This window comes from Papaver somniferum, chromosome 6 (genome assembly GCF_003573695.1).
Source record: "Papaver somniferum cultivar HN1 chromosome 6, ASM357369v1, whole genome shotgun sequence".
Lineage (NCBI taxonomy): Eukaryota > Viridiplantae > Streptophyta > Magnoliopsida > Ranunculales > Papaveraceae > Papaver > Papaver somniferum.
Genome location: NC_039363.1, coordinates 159,715,343 through 159,736,464, shown reverse-complemented (window position 1 = coordinate 159,736,464; position 21,122 = coordinate 159,715,343). Strand labels below are relative to the sequence as shown.

General features: G+C 35.5%; 1 protein-coding gene and 1 long non-coding RNA gene across 3 annotated transcripts; one reads left to right on the top strand and one right to left on the bottom strand.

The window, feature by feature from the left end:
* Positions 1 to 2,618: 2,618 nt before the first annotated feature.
* LOC113289911 lies at positions 2,619 to 5,953 on the bottom strand. Of its 2 annotated transcripts, none has more exons than XR_003331243.1 (6): positions 5,693 to 5,953; positions 5,579 to 5,609; positions 5,072 to 5,251; positions 4,854 to 4,962; positions 4,665 to 4,722; positions 2,619 to 3,589 (listed from the first exon to the last, which is right to left on the bottom strand). It is a non-coding gene; the product is annotated as an uncharacterized LOC113289911 (long non-coding RNA). The 2 variants fall into 2 exon arrangements; XR_003331244.1 differs by having other exon boundaries at positions 2,619 to 3,232.
* Positions 5,954 to 9,844: 3,891 nt separating this feature from the next.
* LOC113289910 (membrane-associated progesterone-binding protein 4-like) lies at positions 9,845 to 21,034 on the top strand. Its single transcript, XM_026539344.1, has 8 exons — positions 9,845 to 9,990; positions 10,100 to 10,179; positions 10,299 to 10,370; positions 10,692 to 10,729; positions 11,000 to 11,043; positions 12,036 to 12,082; positions 20,317 to 20,491; positions 20,569 to 21,034. The coding sequence occupies exons 1-8, from the start codon at positions 9,892 to 9,894 to the stop codon at positions 20,737 to 20,739; spliced, it is 726 nt and encodes a 241-aa protein (XP_026395129.1). The 5' UTR covers positions 9,845 to 9,891; the 3' UTR covers positions 20,740 to 21,034.
* The last annotated feature ends 88 nt before the right edge of the window (positions 21,035 to 21,122 follow it).

Sequence of the window (21,122 nt, the reverse complement as noted above, 5' to 3'; positions counted from 1 at the left end):
GTCTAAAAGCCATCTATAACCATTTAAAATCTTGTGGGTTAAGTTTGATATTCGTACGAGTACCCGTTTGTTGCATGTCACGAACCAACTCTAAAACCCTAAAACGTATATTCCCTGTGAAACTGTTTTATATACCTATCCTATTAAGTTGAGTTTTCTCACTATAGGTTATTTTTATATCAAGAATGTCTTCTCCTTCTCGCACTTGCGATTTTATGAAAGGATTTCTTGATAAGGTTGTCGGTTACGGATCCAAAGGGAAGAAGAAAAGAACACTAGTAGAAGATGACATTCTCAATTCTCAAAACTCTGAAGACTATCCTGATGTCTCATGCTATTATGCATATACTCATCAAGATGTAGAGCGTGAAGAGATGGTTTCTGCTGAAGTTGTTCATGATTTTCTTAAATACTTTGAGGAAGCAAAACTGCAGCTCGTTAATACTATGGAAGGTCTTGATGTGTTATGAACTGAGTTGAAAAAAGTTACTTCTAACTTTGTTCTCATGAAGACGCATGTTAAAGATCTTCTCAATGAGGATATCTTCTCCGAAGAAGCAGTAGATGTTGTCAATCACAAACTCAAAGGTTTTACAACTCGTGAAGATTTCGAAAGTGTTGTTTGAGTCATTTAGTAGTTTTTGTTTAAATAATGTTGAGGAAACTTCTTATAAGAATTTTTTTCTTATGTTTAAGAAGGATAACTAGGATTTGGTATAGCAATTATTGTGATTACACATAGCCATTTCCAACGTTTTTCATCTGGCAATGTTTTTAGATTTATTTATTTAAATTCTAAGTTATTTGGAAGATGATCTTGCAGTATTTAATCTTATTGGTTTTACTAGGATATGACCCGTGACGTAACGGCCCGGGCCTTGATTCGATGCTTTTACTATTAGTAAGACTCTAACAGTCATTAGATTTTTTTCTCTTTCAAAAGGATGATTATACTGGGATATGTTCTACCCATACAACTAACCCTTCAACTATAAATTCCTTGTTGAGTTGCAAGGAGTTAAAGAAGAAAGGCCAAAGACAATCCATGATCCTCATACATGAGGAATAGTTTTACCATGGTACGGATATATGTAATGGTTTCCATGACACCATGGGTGTCTTTGGATGACTGTTATCACTACAGAGTGCAAAATTATAAATTTATTTGGTTGTTTGGGTAGTTAACATTTTTCATTTTTATTTTGGTAATATTGGTCGACATATTTCACCTTGTATTTCTTATTTTTTAGATTGTCTAAGAGCGTCCACAGTGGTGAGAGTATAACCAAAGATCAAAGACTAAAAAAAAAGACCAAATTTGGGTTTAGTCCGTCGTGTGACGCAGTGGAAAAAGAGTAAATTTGGTCGCGCGTTGATAAAGCTTACGCTTGGAATCAGGCGTTGATACAGATAACGCCTAAAATGGGGCGTTTCTAAAGATCCCGACTGAGTTTGGGCGGGGAGATTAAAGAAAGAAAAAAAAAAAAGTGGGGCGTTGATAAAGATAACGCCCCAAAGAAAGATTTGAAAAACTTTTAAACATGCGTACATTATATGAACGCCTAAAGAGAGGCGTTATGTATACCAACGCGCGATGAAAGGCGGAGATTATATCAACGCCCGTAGTGTAGGCGGACATTATATAAACGCTCGACTATATTTGGGTTTGGTCTTGATCGCCGACCAAATTTGGTCTGAGTTTTACTCTTTGATCAAATTTTGATCGATGGTCCGTCTCACTACGCCAGCCCACTCGACTAAAAATTTGGGTTTAGTCGTCCACTGCAGTTGCTCTAAGTTCATAAAAGAACAGGAGAAAAACAACCGCCAGGAAGCATCCATCGACGTTTTTGGCCTTTCTAATTCTGAAGAACGGGAAAAGTGCATTGACAGTAGGAAAACCACAACACTCTTTAATCTGATTACAAATTAAATTAGGAAAATATAACCAAATCAAATGCATTTACGAAAACTCCTTCTGGTATTTAAGCTGGCCTACAAACATATTTGTTGTCTTTTATATGTTCCTTGAAATACTGTTGGAACGGAAGATGAACAGTTTTCTAATATGTCTCCAATCTCCATTCAGTAGTCCATTTTATGAATACTGTTAAAAATCCAACAAAATTAAAAATGAGCGGTAGAATTGGTTGGACCCAATTCAGTAGCGCACAACTCACTTTCACTTGCGAGTCAAAAAAAAAAACAAAAAAAAAAACACTTTCTTGTCATTTTTAAGCTTGAACTACTCTATGCACCTCGACTTATTGAACATGTTCAATCCTCACCTGGTTCTTATTTTTCGAAATGTTACCACAAACCTACCTCAATTGAAGGGAAAATGGAAATCAGTAGAACTGCGTACCACATAATGCAATATGGAAACCTTTAACATATGTGATGTCCATGAACTATAAGAACATTCCAAAATACGGATTTCCACTGCTTGTAGATAAGATGATCAACCCAAGTACCAAATTCTAATTGACAATGGAACATTCTGAAATATCCATTTCAGTTTTTCAAAATAAGAATCAGAATCTAACCAATAAGGATTTGAACTACATATTATCCTACGTTTCCTTTTCCTTCGTGAATTGCAGTTAACCATTGTGGATGTGTTCCATTTTTATTCATATTATCTATACTCACCGCCATCAACACTCCAACTTAATGCACAAAGACCTTTAGTGTGTCCTGTGGCAGCCAACTTAATTAGGAAACAGTTAGAAAAACTGACGGGGTGTCTGCAATTTATATTCTTGAAAAAATGTGGTCGGTCCTAACCACCTCGCACCACTGCTTTGTTCAGAAGGAGCGACTTATCGAGGTTTTACATTTTATCCTGGCATTTAAGCTGAAGTATGCACATTTGCATAAACATTAAACAGATTAAAGACATTATTTGTACCTCCATGAATGCAGATGGTAATCATCATACAATTATATTAGATTCCGGATGAATCCAGAAAGATTAGCAGCTTCATGTAGATAGGATAAAGGAAACTGAGACCTACAATAAAGGGTGGTGTAGCCTGCTAATGTATCACGCATACAACTTTCTCTAAGTAGAGTCATCCCATATTTTTTTGGGAAATATTTTATTTCACCAAGAACACCGACAAACCTGAGTCCTGACTGATTTTCTTTCAGATCTAGTAAGTGTCATTACATAAGCAACTCCAATGGGCAACTGACACCACATCATCAGACAGATCTCTAGCTTTCTCACCTGTCAAAAATAGAGCTTCTATGAAAATTCTGCAAACATAATAATACTTAAATATAATTTAGCACTAAGAACCATGTAGCTAGCTAAAGCAAGATAAATGACCATCTCAACTAATATCAATCCAAGATGAATAGAGATGTTAGAAACACAATGCCTGATTGCCTATAGTAATTGACACAGATTCAAGCTGAAAAGTCTGTTTCCAACTCTAACTTCTTGAACCATCAGATATCCTTGACATCCTCGAAGAGTAGCTATATTTGTTCCCTCTTCTAAGGCATAGCCAAATGACTATGAGTTGGATCCCCACAAAATCTATCTTACATAGGATATCAGCAACTACACCTTTATAGGAAACTGCTAATTCAAAACAAAACAAAAAAATAATATCGTTGTTAAATGCATAAAAAACCTAAGGCTTGTGTTATTCTCTTCCCACGAAAATAAATTTACATCTGAACCGACAACATCAAAGTAATCATGGTCAAGTCATAAATAGTACCAAATTAAAGAAAATGTGAAAAACTACGAAGGATACAACCCAATCAATCATGGATGTAGGGATACCTATAGAAACTTTATGCTCAATCTGAAAGTACAAAAGTTTCTTCAAGAGGTTAGAGCCTCCAGGTGAAATCAAAATCAGATATCTTTCGTCCAGATTCATACTTATGTTCGTCTTTGACAGTGCGATAAAAAAGCTGCTTCAATTTTGTCAAGGTGGAAGGACCGTGGTAGTCGATATGGCTCAATGTGTAGGTTACTGGTAGTTTCTGCTTCATTTTAAAGGAGTTCAAAGTAATTTGAAAATCCAAAGCCTGGTGAAGAGTGGTGAGAACCCAGAACGGCGGGCCCTCGCCGATTCATACAAAATTTAAGTGATAAATATGTTATATTTCGTACACTTTTATCATCAATAACTTAGATGCCCTAAGGTGAGATGGGATAATTGATTTAGTTAATACACATCTCTCATGAGTCGGATGCATCTTCAACTACATAGCGAATCAGGTATCTGAGTTGGAAATGGGACATGATGGTGTGGTTAATAAATGAACAGGTAGACACCGAGCAAAAAAATTAGATTGTTTAATATCAAGGTGCTATGCAGTGATCAAAATCTGGGAATGAGAATATCAATTTTGATCTCAATTTCGTCCTCACCAACAACTTTTTTGCTACTTAGCGGTTCTCAATGAGTACTTTAATTTATAGGTCGGGCGTACGTTACACATATAGCAGCCTTTACACATAGACAGGAGATGGATTTAGCAAACCTGATTCAGTCTATGGTATCACAGGGTGAAATTAACGGTGCCTAATTGGAAGTAGTGTACTACTCAACATTGTTTTCTTTGCATGGATATATCGAGCTACCAGCTCTTGAAGTGCAAGTAGCACAAAATAAAAATTGTTTGATGCAGACACATACCAAAAGGACCGGTAGCATTTCATGGTGTAATAATTCATCGATATCGCAGCTGAGCAATCTGAGAGATTTGGCAAACACTACATCAAGTCAAAATCAAAATACAAAAAGTCCTAATATTGAACACCATTTGGCAAACATGAAAGCGAGTCAAAATCAAAATGTACAATATTAATAAACATTTTAACTTACAATTTTACTTTTGTGTAGAGATGTCAAAGCCGCTATCATATCAGCAATGCTGTCCACATCATGCATAGCTTTGGCTAGATCCATAGTATCTTCTGATTGTTTCGGCCAACTGTGTATATACTTGCATTTTCAGAATATTTGGCAAGGTGGAGGAGTCCTAGGTACTGGATATGGTAAGAATATTTACAAAATAAAAAATATATGATGCAGACACATACCAAAAGGACCAGTAGCATTTCATGGTGTGATAATTTATTGATACCGCAACTGAGTATATGAATGTCCTATACTAATTTGAACATGGATGCCCAAGTGATTTGCTTTTATCAAAATCAGCTTGATATCCCTTCCCCTCATCGATGCAATATTGGGAGTCAAAAAACTGGAATAGAAAAAACCTAAACAAAGATGTTAGTTGAATATGATCAATAAAAATTACAAACAATTGGAAATCTAGGAAGGAAAAATACACTTATCATTGCCAGATAAATAACCAAATTCCACTAATCTTATTCACCGTTTATATTGGTTTTGTGAATCAAGCATAACATCCACAATTTGGTTAGTGTGCTTATTTAAGTAGTGTTCTATCAGAATGGGTTAGTAGAACTTAAACAGGCACAATTAGAAATCATTCTACAGTGAGTTAATACCTTGTTTTCTAAGAAAAAGAAAATCATAAACATCAAAGAACAATTATTGATTAACGTCTGGAACACAAATACCTAAGCTTTTTTCCGAAAAAAACAGCCAAACCTGCAATAGAGCCATGAACTTAGAAACTTGAATCGAAAAATCAAACTAATTGAAAAGAATCAAAGAATAAAAATGGCCATTACCTTGCAGTGTTGAGAGAGCATGCGTCTGGTAACATGAGGACGTCTGTTGGGGTTTATGTAGGGGAACATTTGTAACGTATGCGGAACTTGTTTAACCTTTGTAACGTATGTAGGGTATTCAATGTTTTTTTGTTTCCTTATTTTGCAGGGGATAATTTGCACGGTAACAGAAAAGGATAATTATTCTGATCTGAAGTGGAAGAGAGATGCAGATTTCTACCATAATTTCAGTTTGATAACGTGTAACAGAAAAGGAGGATAAGAGGAAGCAATCTGAGAGGTTGGATGCGGGCGTAAAACATGGATTGATTTAAAGCCACAATTTATCTTTTATTTGTGAAAGCAAATGATGGCCGTAGATCACAATAAAACACTCGTTCAGAACCGTCAGATTAGCAAAAACACATTTATTTTTGTAAGATAGATATATTACAAATGTCTTATAGGATATATATGCGTTTACGTTCGTGAACTGTGTTGTTATCTCATATATGCTCAAAAGTTAAGTCTGTTATGTCTTTATGCAAATATTGATAAAAGATAGAATGAACTTTTTGAGAAAATTCCGCAGTATTGATCTTTCCCCGATCCACTATTATGTGAAAGTACTATATTTACTCCGTAAGTTTTCTTATGTTGAGTGTTTCCGGTTAAACTAATCATAAAGTTTCTCTTTTGATTAGTTTACTCGATGATACTTTGGACATTAACAAATCGCATCCAGAGAAATCCTTTTTTTCTCGTAATAGTAAGGTCGCTCATGTTGTTTTCTTGGGAATGACATCAAATGAGGGAGAGTTCTTAAATGATTCTAAACAGAGTACGCGAACCACAGTTCCGGACTCACCTAGTCTTAGTCGTTCGCAAACCACAGTTCCGGACCTTTGACAGTTAAACCTGTTCGCAAACAAGAGTTCCAGACCTGAACTAGTATAACAGTTCGCATACAAGGTACGCATACTATGTTATATCCAGACATTGGTAGTAGTTCTAAAACTCATTTAATTATCGAAACATCCTTAGAAGACAACAATTGTAATCTTACACATGCCACTAGCTTCAAGTAATTTTCAAGTGATTAATCGATCAATACGAAACTTCCCAAGCTAACATCAAATGATTGTCTCACATAAATCATGTAAGATGTTCAAGGTAATTTTCACATGATCATCTTGACTTAATATTTAGTTTCCAACAAATAAATTGTCTCCAACTAAACTTGTCAAGTAGATGATGAAGTTCAGCTAAAGCTAAAAATCTTTCAACGCATATTTCAAGAAATATATAGACGAGATAAACTCGGCTCGAAGTTTCAAATGTGTAAAATGTAAAAAGAAATGAAGTTTGCCTGGATCTTAGGATAGTTTACAAGAAATGCAAACTCAAGTATTTATATACCAAGATTCTTTGGACAACAAGGAAATTCCAAAACCGAAAATATTCTCAAGATATGCATTAAAGTGCCTATATTCGGTTTTCCTATTTACAATTAATGTTAACCAATATTTTCAAAAACTCTCATGGAAAACCTATATTATTAGTCTAGCACATTAACCAATAATATTTTCCAGAGGATATGCTTTAATTACTGGTAATTAAAACATATATATGATGAAAATCATAATTCAATGCTTTTTAATATTTCGGACCAGGGATCACCTTGAGCATCAAGGAATATCTTTGAAAAATAAACCCAAAACCCTAATTCACTTATACACCATGAAGAAATATGTGAACCATGGATATTGGTTTTGTACATGGAACTGATTAAACCATCACTCAAAAATATGTTGTGACCGGTTATAACATGATTCCCAATATAGGTTGTAATCGGTTACACCTTGCTCCATGAAATAGCTTGTGACCGGTTACACCTTGCTTCCCGAAGTATTTTGTGTCCGGTTACATCTTGCTTCCCGAAGGTAGCTTGTGATGGATTACAACTAACTTCCCAATTCATCTTGTGATCGGTTATACCTTGGTTCCCAAAGTAACTTGTGACCGATTACAACTTGTATTCCAATATAGATTGTGATCAGTTACACCTTGATCTCCAATGTAGCTCATGACCGATTACAACTAGCTATATTATATAGGCTATGACCGATTATACCTCAAGTCTCAACAAAATTAAGATAGGTTCTACCATAGTCATCTTCCATTGGTCAACCAAAAGATATTCAATGAATAACAAGACCAGTCATGATTTTCTTTAGCATATTTCGAGAATGATTAATCAAGATAAACTTGAATCGAAATTTCTATTACGCATGTAATGTCTAATTTAGTCATGCGACAATGTCTCGTATATAGAAAAGTAAAAACTTGATAAATAGGTGGTCCAGTCTTCACTTACCTTTTGTTGATTAAGTTTTCCAAAAGCTTCAGTTGATCTTCGCCTTCAAATGGTAGAAGCATTAATGTCTGGTACTCAACTACACACGTCTATCCTAATCCGAGATTTGACTAAATGTAGACTAGAAACCAAAATATAGTTTTGATCAACTAAATTTGACAACAAGCTTGAGATAGCAACACTTGTAAGTTCGACCGAGCAATGTTCTAACATATGCTTTACTCCTTCGTTAGATATAATATTTTAAATACATATGTCATTTCCTGGTGATCATAAATCACTTGTTTACTCCATATATTTCTCCCCCTTTTTGTCACAAAAATGATAAAGAAACGAATAAACATAAGAGCAAACCGAAAGGATCTTACAAATTCATAAGAACTTGTACAGTCTATAAGAGTTAAGCACAAAGGTTTCACATACCATTTTAGATAACCAATACTAAAAGCGAAACTACCTAAGTAATTTTTTTTAGCATATTATCAAGAAAACAATTGCCTGAATCAATTTTCCCTTAGTCTGATTAGTTAACTAAGAAAACTTAGTTACAAAACCAAAACGATTACGTATGTATAATCACTTTATTCGATAAGACTCGAAAGAGATCAAAAATCACCCAATTTCTCTTATCAGGTTCCAATTATTCATAAAATAACTGTACATTCTTTTAGACAATACAAGAATTGGGTTAGTTAACTAGTTTTTTCTCATCAAGGAATCGACTAGACTTGAATAATCAAATCCTACATTTGATAAGCTTAAATTAAGATCATATTGTTAATGCAAGTATATGATTTGATTGTTTAGTATCTCTACAGTTGGCAAACTATTTCTGAAGAAAGATATATCAGTGAACTTTCTTATTTACATCAACTTCGACGGGAAACATTTCATAAGCTTTGCACTATTTTAAGTTGGCAAACTATTTTAGAATTAAAATCGTTTTTTTTTTGTTATTGTTTAGTATCTCTACAGTTGGTGCTTGCTATCTCAGTTGTTAATCGGGACTCCGTACGCCTCACCAAATGGGGGCCAATTCCAAACGTACCCGATGCGGAGTAGTTGAGTTAGCTACTACATTCTTAACACAACAAAATGATTTCAGATTTCATTATTTACGTCATCTTCGACGGAAAGCACTTGCACTATTTAGAGTAGATAATCTATTTTATAATAATATTTTTCTTTTTTCAATTTAGTACATCTCCATAGCCGGTGTCTGTTATATCAGTTGTTAATTAGGATCCCTTGCACTTGCACTATTTAGAGTAGATAATCTATTTTATAATAATAATTTTCTTTTTTCAATTTAGTACATCTCCATAGCAGGTGTCTGCTATATCAGTTGTTAATTAGGATCCCTTCTCCGAACTTACCCACTGCGTAGCACGGTTAAATACTAGTAACAAATAATGAGAGTCGTTTTTCGGGTATGTATCGACCACGTACCCGATATATACCACGCGTTACCCCATCAATGCACAATATTTCACCAAATTTCATTCCACGAACATGAATGATTTTTGTCCAAGCCAATAAAATTATGTGAAATAAAAAAGGATGAGTAATTAATTCGAAAAGAAAAATAAACATGAATAAGAGGACTGAGGAGAAATGAGCTGAGCCGAGCCCTTATTTGATCGAAACTCTACACTTCCTCCGTTAGGTGACATTGTCCTTGATCCTCTGGATTGGCATTAGCAGGGTCCCATTATTATTGGATGAACCAATACATGCATGACACGTAATCGAGAGAAGGGAGTGGGTGATATATATCATTTTCGTTATTCGATCTGTGGACGATTGGTTCGGATTTAATTTCTGAACGAAATTGAAAATAAAAATGCCTAGGTCTCATCCGTTGTTTCCAATTCTGGCCGTTTCTGTAGCTTTCCTTGCTTTCTTCCTTCGCCAATATTCACTACGACAACAACAAATACTGGTTATTTTACAGATTGCTCAGATTCCCTTAAACTGTTTTTTTCTTTTTTTGATTAATTTTGTAGGAAAAAAACCTAACTCTTTCTCGTTTTAAATTCAAAAAAAAATAGAAGCTTTGGAAAATCGAAGATTTGGCAATGTACAATGGGACAGATGCTGATGGATCACCTATACTCTTAGGAATACTGGGGTGATTATTTTTTTTCCTTTTCGCGATTTCAAAACCATCAATTCTGTGTAAATAGAACTTTTTTGTTTAAATAGATATATGTGGATGATCATTTGAGATTGTCAACTTTTATGTGTCAGCTCCGTGTTTGACGTAACAAAAGGAAGATCTCATTATGGTCCAGGAGGTGGTTATCATCACTTTGCCGGCAGGTTCGTCCTTATCTTATTATCATCTTGTTTGTCTAATTTTTATTCAGTTTCTCTGGGATTTATGTGGAATATGGGGTTTTTGTTGGGTTAATTATCTGCTGTTATACACTCCACCTAAGGTCAACACTTGTTTACGCGCTAGTTTGCAAATAGAACAAGAAAAACTGCAAAACTGTCGTACCAAAGATAACCAGACACTAGGACAAATCTAATGAGGGGTTGCTCAGCTTTATGTTCCCTTCAAGCTGTTCTCTTTCTTTTGTACTTCTGTTCTGGTTATACCTTGGCATGTAAGCTAATAGTTGCTGGGATATTTTTCAGAGATGCATCACGTGCATTTGTTTCAGGAAACTTTACAGGTAACACACTGGTATTTGTTTCTGCTAAATCATTTATTGTGGTTTCATTGGAAATGCCCTATTTTTGTAACTTTCATTATACACAGTGGGTAGTAGGCTCACAATGAACTCTTTTGATAATCTGTATTTACATGAGAATTTGTTGACAGCAACGTGTTACATGCTGCAAAATAGAATTAGGATTGGGACAAGGACAACTCATGATAAACAAACACTGTGTTCATTCTGCATCCTGAAACAGTTTATAATCTATCGCCTTTTGTGAACCAGGAGATGGATTAACAGACTCATTGCATGGTTTATCAAGTGTTGAGGTAATCAAGTTCTTTACTTGTTCTTCGTACTTGTAGTTGACTATTAACTACAGCAACCAAATATTCTATTGGCGCTATTGATTCTCTTATAACCTCGCACACAATATCTCAAGGGCATGCAACCGTGATGCATTAATGATGTCTGTTGTATTCAAATGCTTGCACCTATTGATTCTTAGGTTGGGTCTTAAGCACCACATAGCTACTTACTTAAACACCCCAAGACTTTATTACCAGAATCAATAAAACTATGCGGAAATTAAACATGAACACAAAGTATTCAAATGCTTGCACCTGCATTTGTTAAAATATTGATTCTTAGAATGGTCTTCAGCACAACATATCTACTTACTTAAACACCCCAAGACTTTATACCAGAATCAATAAAACTATGCGGAAATTTGACAAGAACACAAAGAATTACCGTGGTCCGCCGATGTGCCTACGCCACTTCTTATTTAAAATGAAAGGTTAGGGGTAGACAACTTTAGAGTTTCTCTCACACCTTTCAGAAATTTAATCTGTAATAGTAATGGTACTTCTCTCACACCTTTCAGAAGAATTTCATCTGTACTGGTTTGCAAAAATTTAATCTGTGATAATAATAGTACTTCTCTCACACCTTTCAGAAGAGTCAAGGGTCTAATCTGTACTAGTAATAGTACTGATACTGTCCCCACCTTAACCACCTTTTGTCACAGGTGTGAGGTTTTATCTTATAAAAGCCCTCGGGACTATGTAAGGAGATTCAACAACTTAATAGTCTCCACCTAGAACTTCGCTTATTCCATGTGGGGCTAATCCTATTGGCTTGGTCGAGCCAAATCCCTAATGATGGGGGCTTATATGCAAGTTCTTTGAGATTGTCCTTTATTATATGAAACTGCCGAAACTGTTGCTAGTTCTTTGAGCATGTATTTTGTTTGAGCATTACACTCGTGCTTAGTCGTCGGTATTCATTCGTGGTGTTTGTGGTTGTGCTTCTTTCTCAGGTAAAGAGTGTCGTTGACTGGAGGGATTTCTACAACAGAAGCTACATGTAAGGTTTTGTTGAGGTCTTATTTGTGGGTTGTTTTCTCCCTATCTAGAAGTAGTATCCATTTGTCGTGCAGATTCGTCTAGAAAATATTTGGCATTTTCTTGTCTTGAGAGACTAGCTACCTTAGCAAGAAAAGGATGTTTTGCTAAGGTCGCAAATATTTTAGGACAGCGTTCGTTGCAGATTAAACCGAATCCAGGCTATGTGAGACATACCCTCTTTGTGATAATCTAGAAGGTATTTAACAAGATAGTTCACCCATAACTGCGTTTGGTTGTTGATAAGGTTAAAAGTGATGAGTAGTATACTACTACATATTATGGTAAGTAGAGCCGTAGAAGTTTTTTGACAGAAAAAAATAAAATATGTTACAGGAATCCATGAAAATTGTTTGACTACTATGTTTCCTTGTTTAATATATTTTGAAAATGGTTGTTATGGTATTAATCTTCCAAAGAATCATGTGATCGCTGTTTGGCGTATAAAATATATGTGTATTCAGATTGAAAAGTGTCTATATATAATTGATAACTAGTGCGTTGGGGCGATCGACAGATTGTTACCCTAAGCCTAAGAGTCATTTGTGCAAGCTTGCATTAATATTTTATTGGGATTAGTTTTAATATGCTTCTCGTTGGAGATAGCTAAGTGCTAACTGCTTAAGCTGGTACACGTTCTCATAGTTTTAATATGCCTTGGACCGTTTTTACTACTCTTGGGTTCTATTCTGTAGTTTTCGCTGCCACCTTAGGTAACTAGCTTTATTCACTGTATTCTGGTATCTCCCTGAACTAGAAGAAAATTTCCACCACCACTGCACAATAGGTTCAGTGAATCCTCGAGATAGGTTTTCGATCAAATCGGAGAAGTTGGTTTACCACTGTGATATCCCAATACTGACAATACTTTAGTTGTTTCCTCAGTCACATTTCAAAAAATCTACTCAGAATTGTTCTTATGAAACACCTAGATAAAGCCTTATAATCTTTTTTGATAAAGCCTTATAATCTGTTGATTCGTCCTCTGCGCAGGTTTGGCAGACAGATTTTGCTTACAATGCTTGATTTAGTCTTTAGATATACCTTTAGTTTGTAATCACAAGATTCAAATCCAGATTTCCTACTTCGTTCTTATACATTACATATCTGTGTTCTGTGTTCTAGAGAGGGCTAGATACACCTGTTGACAAATTTTGAAATTAGCAAGTCTACACTGACTTATTGGACTTGGCTAATATTATAAAGTCAATTGTTTTCAGTGATCGATGTGAGCTTTTAGGCTATGGAAAGCCTTGTTGCTTTGTATTTCTACTTCTTGTGCTCGTCTTTGTTACTGTATGATGATGAAGGTATTGACTTCAACTTCAGTTTCAATTTTTCCTGGATGGAGAGGTTAGTTGCAGCATTATTCTTAGAGTGGGTTCTCTGTAAAGATCATTTGATCTTTAAATTTTCTTGTGATATCTTAGGTGTTACCAGAGCAAAATACGCCTGGGGTGATGCATCATCAATCAAATTAGACGGATAGTGTATTTCTCTTAGAAGTCACCATTAAGTTCTCCGGGTATGGATTTTAAGGTATGATTTGAATAACTAAAGCAATTACTTATTTCATTAGGTTTTTTTGGAAGAAGTTGAAGGTTTTGAACTGTTCTTGTAGTGATCTACACTACAAAGTGGGTGATGAGGCTAACTGGCCGACTAACTAATATGTAAAAGGACTTCGAGAACAACTGTTGATAATTGACAAAAAGAAAGAGATTACAAGACTGATTAAGTAGGTGAATCCTGCAATGGTGCAAACACATGCCCTTATCACCTTAGACTAACGGCTAACTGAACCACTTAACTATCTTTTAATTAATTTATTCTTAATTACCAGGAGAAGAAGCGCGGTCGGCAACGGATTCGAGAACGGATTCGAAAATCATAAAATTGTCAAAAATGAAATTCGAGGAGCGCTTTGGGAGCGTAGGTTAGATTTCATAAATACATTAGTGATTAGTTATACTACCACTTTCCAATTTCATAAACAATAAAGAACACAAAAACATATACTGACACTTAGATTTTGATTTCTTTTAAATATAACCCACAGATTTATTAACAAACAGACCTTTATAATCATTCGGCATAGCCCATGAAATCATGTATAATTATTATATATAGCCCATAATAATAAGATCATCGTTAAAACTAGGGCTGCACATGGTCCGGTACGGCCCGATTCTCTTATGGAACCGATCCCTGTACTTGGTGTTGGCCGGTACCTCCTTTTGAGGACCGGTACCTGTACCTCCGGTACCGGTCCGGTACAAGACCGGTACTGGGTTTTTACCCGAAAAACATTACAAAATATAAAACAACATTTCCATAAGTTCAATGTTCAACAATCCAAAATAGGTTCAGGTTGCATACATACTTAAGTTCAACATTTCCGTAACTTCAAAACAACAATCCAAAACAAACAACATTTCCATAACCCTAAGTCTGTCTACGACAAGTCGACAAGAAATGAAATGCAATCATTGCAAACAAAATGGATGACTGCACAGCTTGCACTTACAAGTTGCAATCCTAGGCCACAAATCTGCACCTTCCTCTCCAATAAGGCCATTGATACTTTGATAGATAGGATAGCACAACCTCAACCTGTGTGTATTACAAGTTTATAACCAGTTCAGAACAAATAGCAAGCAAATACATAAGAAGTTCATAACTAGTTAACTTCAGTTGAATTTGTGTAGATTGAATATTTTCAGTCCATTCATTTCCATACATTAGTAACATTACATAGTAGCAATGAGAATTTCATCTAGAAATGAATCCAAATTATGTTTCAACAAGGACAGCAAGATAAAGAAAGTTACTAACCTTCCATTTCTTAGCAAGGAGCCAAGAAATAAAATTCAAGCTTTTAGGAGATAAACAAGAAGTAAGTACCAATACAAGAAAAGTAATACTATTATAGAAAACAAAAAAGAAGAAAAACCTAACTAAGTACCTGCCGCATCTTCACCATCATCATCAGGTACATAATCATATAGAAGATCAAGAGCAATGGGTTTTTGTAAATAGCTTCGTGTACAGAGCAATGCCTCAACTGTCGTTGTAGGCATAGAAGCTCTCCATGGAGTAAGCACGCGCTTCCCGGTGCTAAAAGCTGATTCAGAGTCAACTGAAGACACAGGCATGGCTAATATATCTCTTGCCATGTATGACAGTACCTTATACTTGTTTGCATTAGCCTGCCACCAAGACAATATGTCAAAGTCGTCATCTTGATCTACTTCACGCATTTTGCCATCCATCACATCTGTCAAGTACCTATCTAACTCCGTTGTTCTTGCTTCTTCAACACAACTTGGATTGTACCAATGTTGTCTCTTCCTTGATTGAATTCTAGATTTAAAGCCTTGAGATTGCGTGCTAACTGAACTGACAACTACCGGAGCAGTACTAGATGACCCTTCCTCATGAGTTGAATACACTGACCTATAATCATCAAAGAGTTCCTGAAATTTTAATTTCACCTTTCTCATAATTCTTTGAACCTCCCACGAATTGTTTTCAAACAAACAGTTAAGAGTAAATTCTAGCCCCCTTTGTCTCTCTCTTGGATCCAACAGTTGAACAAAAAACATAACATAATTCATTCTCTCATACACACCCCAATACTTATTGTATTTGGCAAACATAAGACGAGACACACGTGCAATAAATGGATTTTGATGCTACGTTTTCTCTAAATTCAATTAATTGTTCATGGATGAATACCAATTCCCATAAGAAAGTATGAGTAGTGACTTGTGTAGAAGCAGAAAAATTCACAGTTGCATCGAAGAATACCTTTAAACACTTCACAAGACCTCTAGCATATTTCCAATCTTCTTTATAAGGGGCATGTGTCCGTACTTTCTTCTTATTCTTCTTCTTTGCCTTGTTCTTGCCTGCTGGATCTACCTCTTCAACCTCTTCTTCCATATGCTCAACCTCTTCATCTTCTTCCATATCTTCAACCACTTCTTCCATGATATCATCACTAGCTATAGCTTCCTCAATATCAGCATCACTTGGTAAAACAGATTCCTTGTCCTGCTCAAAAATAAACCTCTCTTGAAAGTCCTTATCAATCTGTGCTAACATTGCAAGAACTTTTTCATATCTCTGAGCAGCATCTAACAGCAAGTAAGTGCTATTTCATCGGGTGTACACATCTAAAGTCAGTGCTTTCTTGTAATCTACCTTTGCTAGGGAAGCACATTGTTTAAACTTTTCATACCTAGAAGGAGAACTAAGAACATATTTTACAACTGACCTTATCCTTTTAACTGATTCATTAAAGAGCCGTACTGCATCTTTTATGACAAGAGCAAGAACATGGGCTGCACACCTCACCTGATAACAAATAATCAAGAAAAATTAGTCATAAGATGCTAGTTAAAGTTGATAGAAGAGACCAGAATGATGTGAAATGAGAATCTTACATGCAAATATTTAGCTCTAATTGGTGATCATGTCCAGCTAGTAACAACTTTCTGCAGATGATCCATAGCTACTGTGTTGGCGCTGACATTGTCTAGAGTAACACCAAATACATCTTTTAGACCCCAATCCTTCAAACAATCCACCAGCTTCTCACTGATTGCATTACCTGTGTGGCCTTCAACTTGACAAAACATGAGTATTCTCTTCTGCAATTTCCAGTTCTGATCAATGTAGTGAGCGGTTACACAAATATAATTAAAATTATTTGGTGATGTCCATGTGTCAGTTGTCAAAGATATCCTCTGCTTAGATGTTAAGAAGTAAGTTTTTAGGTTATTCTTCTCTTCTACATACATCTTTAACATATCCCTATAAATTGGCATACGTCCTGGAACCTTGAACCTAGGCTGTGCCTCTTGCATCATTGCCACAAAGCCTGACCCTTCTACTTTTCTAAAAGGTATTTCATCCGTAATTATCCACTCAACAAGACGACTTCTTAACCTTTCATAACTGTAAGTATGAGCAATAAGTTTACCATCCTGACCTGGTTTTGGGGGTGGCATCAACAAAGATGGTTGTCCCTTTTCTTTCTTCCTGTTAGGATTTCTCAGACATCTATTCAAATGCTTTCGTAATCCAGAAGTGCCATTATTGTCATTGTGAGAAGCATATGTCTTGTGGCAATGATGACATTCAACAAGATCATCATTTATCCTAGTCATTTCCAACCAAACAGTTGAACTCACTTTGCCGTGCTTCTTTTTGCTATCACCAACTTCAACTGCTTCAGCTGTACTTGTTGGAGTTGCAGTTTCAGATTCATTTGTGTGAGATGCAGCTTGAGGGGATGATCCAACTTATGTTTGTTGTTGAGTTGTACTTGTAGTTGGAGTTGCATTTGTAATTGGAGTTGAATTTGATGTGGTCATCTAACAAACATTGGCAAGAACATACACTAAGTCAGTAATTGAATTAGCAAATCTAAAATAGTAAGAAACTGATTAAGCCCTAAATAGGATTCAAAAATAATAAGAAACCGATTTCATAACATAAGGTATACCTTTATTGAGTACTAGTTAGAAGACCAGAATGAGCTTCTGCTTCCAAAACCCACCCAGTGGTTGATTTCTATGAAGATATTGTTGTCAAACATACACGAAACTAAGATTATCAAAATATCAAAATTTATCAAAAACAAAACCCATTTTGAAATAAACACATAAATCAAAGAAATCAATGAAAACCCTAAATTAATCTACAATCAATCTAAGTATAGAACCCATTAGATAATCTTAACTTCTTGTTAAAATTATTAAAACCCTAACCATGAAAACCCTAAATCGACACAAGAAGGAGAAGAAGAATTACCTGACTAGATGGTGAAGAAGAAGAAGTGAATCAAGTGATCGATTAGGGTGGAATCAAACAGATAAGAGAGTGGGCTGTCGCTGTTCTCTGGAGAAAAAAACATGAAGAAAAATGAGTGAACTTCTCACGAGTCACGATAGTCTTTAGTTACTCTTTCCCTAGGATGGACGGCTTAAATTAAACATAGCTCAAGATCTAAACGGCTCATATGAACCGGTACAAGCCGGTCCCAAGCCAAAAACCGTTCCCTGTACCTGTTTTATCCCGGTACTCATTTTCTGTCCCGGTTCCACTCCGGTACAGGTATTCTCAACCGGTTCTTGTGCAGCCCTAGTTAAAACCCTAGATTGATATCAACAAAAACAAAGTTATTATCTAATCTAAGATATTTGACTTAATTAACGTTTTTTATAAGAATAATCAACACCCTCAATCAATTTTTGTACAATCATAATTGAGAAGAAAAGAAAAAAAATGCCATCTTGTAGATATTTTTTTTGGTAGATTATATTCATGGAGTTCTAGGAGAATGGTTTTAGGAAAAAAATTAAAACCTTAGTTAAATTGTGGAATTATTTTAAGGGAACAATTAGAATATACACCATTAATTTTGTTGTAATCATGATTAAGAAAAATTTATTTTGGAAAAAATAAGAATTAGATTTTATTTCGTATTGGGGGAAAGTAAGAATTAGGGTTTATATCTAAAAGAACAATCATAGTTAATTTTAAGTATGATTAAGAAAAAAAATTTAGGGATTATTTTGATTTCGATTAAAAAGGATTTGAAAGTTTAATTGTTAGCCAAAAATTAAGACTTGTTTGGTTTTTCACTTTAGTTTTTGGTTTTTCATTTTAACTTAAATTTTTTGGGCTATGGTTAATAAAAGTGTAGGATACATTTAAGAGAAGCCTAGATTTTCTTCATACTTTCATACATTATGACCGAAGTAGTAAATAAGGTTAGTGTAAATTTAAAATTGTGAGCCTATGTAATAAAAGTACAAGACTAAGTGGAAGAGAATGGTTTAAACGACTTCAGAGGATTTAGTTTATCATCTAATATAGGAGTTTGATCACATAAGATATACATTGACCTATTCTCTTGATAAGATAAACACTAAACTAGATAAGTAATACAGATATCAAATGCCTATAAAATAGGTAACCTAGAACACATGAGATAGATACATGATATTCTAGATAAAGATACGAAGATACTAACAGATATGAAACTGGATACCAGATATGCTTACTTATTACAAACTAAAAAGAGGTGAAACGTCTTTCACTCATTGGGAGCGCGTTTCTCTCATGCTAGCCTAGGAGCGCGCTCCCATCACGAATCTCAGTGAGGAGCGCAATATCACGGTTCTCAGTGAGATTCATGACCACTTCTCACGTTCCTGGTAACTAAGAATTTATTACTTTGGTAGCTCTTAAGAACTGGGATAGTCCGTAACCAACACACCAATTCATAACATAACCCTCTATCCACCAGATTCTTGTCCATAAAAAGCAAGTCAGGAATTGATTACTAATGAAAGTTTAAGTTTCATCTTCCCAGGTAGCATCCTTCTTCCTAGTATTGGTCCACTGAATTAGCACCTGTGAGACTTCTTGTATGGTCTTCATAACCACGTCATTATTCAGGATCACAGCTGGCTCCACCTTTAAGTGCACCTCTCTGTCAATAGAAGGAAATGTTGTTTGATGGATTCTGGGTTCAGGAACCAGCTTGAGCAGGGCTCACATGTTTGTGCTGTTGGAAAATATCACTCTTTATAAGTTGGGATGGTTTTGTTTCATACTGGGCCATTAAAAATAACTCTTACCTCTCTGGGTGGTATTTTCCTTCTGAAACAAATAACTTAATCATAGCCAACGACTTGGATAACCACTTCTGCTGTAGAAAGTAGTGCAACCTCTCGCTCTGTTGAAGGACTTGATACTCAGTGTGTATAATAAAGTGGTGCTTCCACAATTAAGATCTCTATTTTAGAACTGACATAGTGACATCACAATTGCCATATGTTCCTTTCGCATAAGTGGAGAGTGATTTAAACCAGTGCAAAATACACCTAGCGTAAGTGAAGAGTGATTTAAACCAGTGTAAAATACACCTAGGATGATACATCAATCAGATTATATGGATAGCGTGTTTTTTCAGTTAGAAGTTGCCATTGAGTTCGTCCAGATAGATTTTTGAGGTATGATTGGAACAACTAGAGTGATTACTTATTTCATTTTCGTGGAAGAAGTCGAATGTTTTGAACTGTTCAGAGGATCTATACTAGTTGTCTATGTGATACTTTTTCGGAATTGTGAAGCTGCCCCTTTCTTTTTTTCTTAGTTCCTAAGTTAATGATTTTTCAGATATGCCGGTAAGGTCGTGGGTCGCTACTACGATAGTCATGGGGAGCCAACAAAGTATTTGAAAGGAGTTGAAGTGAAGGCAGCTAGAGGGGCTCAACTTCTGGAAAAACAGAAGAAAGAAGAGGCGAAACTGCCTGATTGCAATTCCAGGTGGAGTCAGCAAGAGGGAGGAGAGGTAATTTAGTCAGTAGAGAATACTTGTTTCCAATCAATTATTCCAGTGTTTAAATCTTTGTATGGTGTTCCTTTCAGGTTTGGTGTGAAACAGGGTATCCAAGATTAGTCCAGAAACCACTAGAAATTGCCCTAACCGGAAAAATGAGGAGACGATGTGCATGCTTTAAAGAAGAAGAATTAGCACAGCCGGGACTTGAACTCTACCAAGATTGTGGTTATCTCTCCAAGGTTTGCCCCGTTAATTAGCAAAATTTCTGCTTCCCCATCAGTGATCTTTGTACAAATTTGCCGACTTATGAGATATAAATAGTATACAGTACATCTATTTACACCTGTATCTTTTTTTGAGCCCTTGTGTGTATGTATAATAGGTTTCTTACTTATGTTCTGTGGAGGAAAAATGAGTTACTTTCTAAAAGGGTGGTGTGTTTATTTCAATGACATCCAAGTCCGATTATGATTAACAGTTGGATTGGAGAATTGATTCTGGGGTTAATTGATTCTAATTGTTTGGAATTAAATTTGTTTGGTGTTTTGTTTGGCTGCTCAGTTCTTTAGAAGAACCCTCAGTTAAATTTCTAGTTCACACAAGACTTGATACTCTATTTTCATGGTGCCTAATATCAATG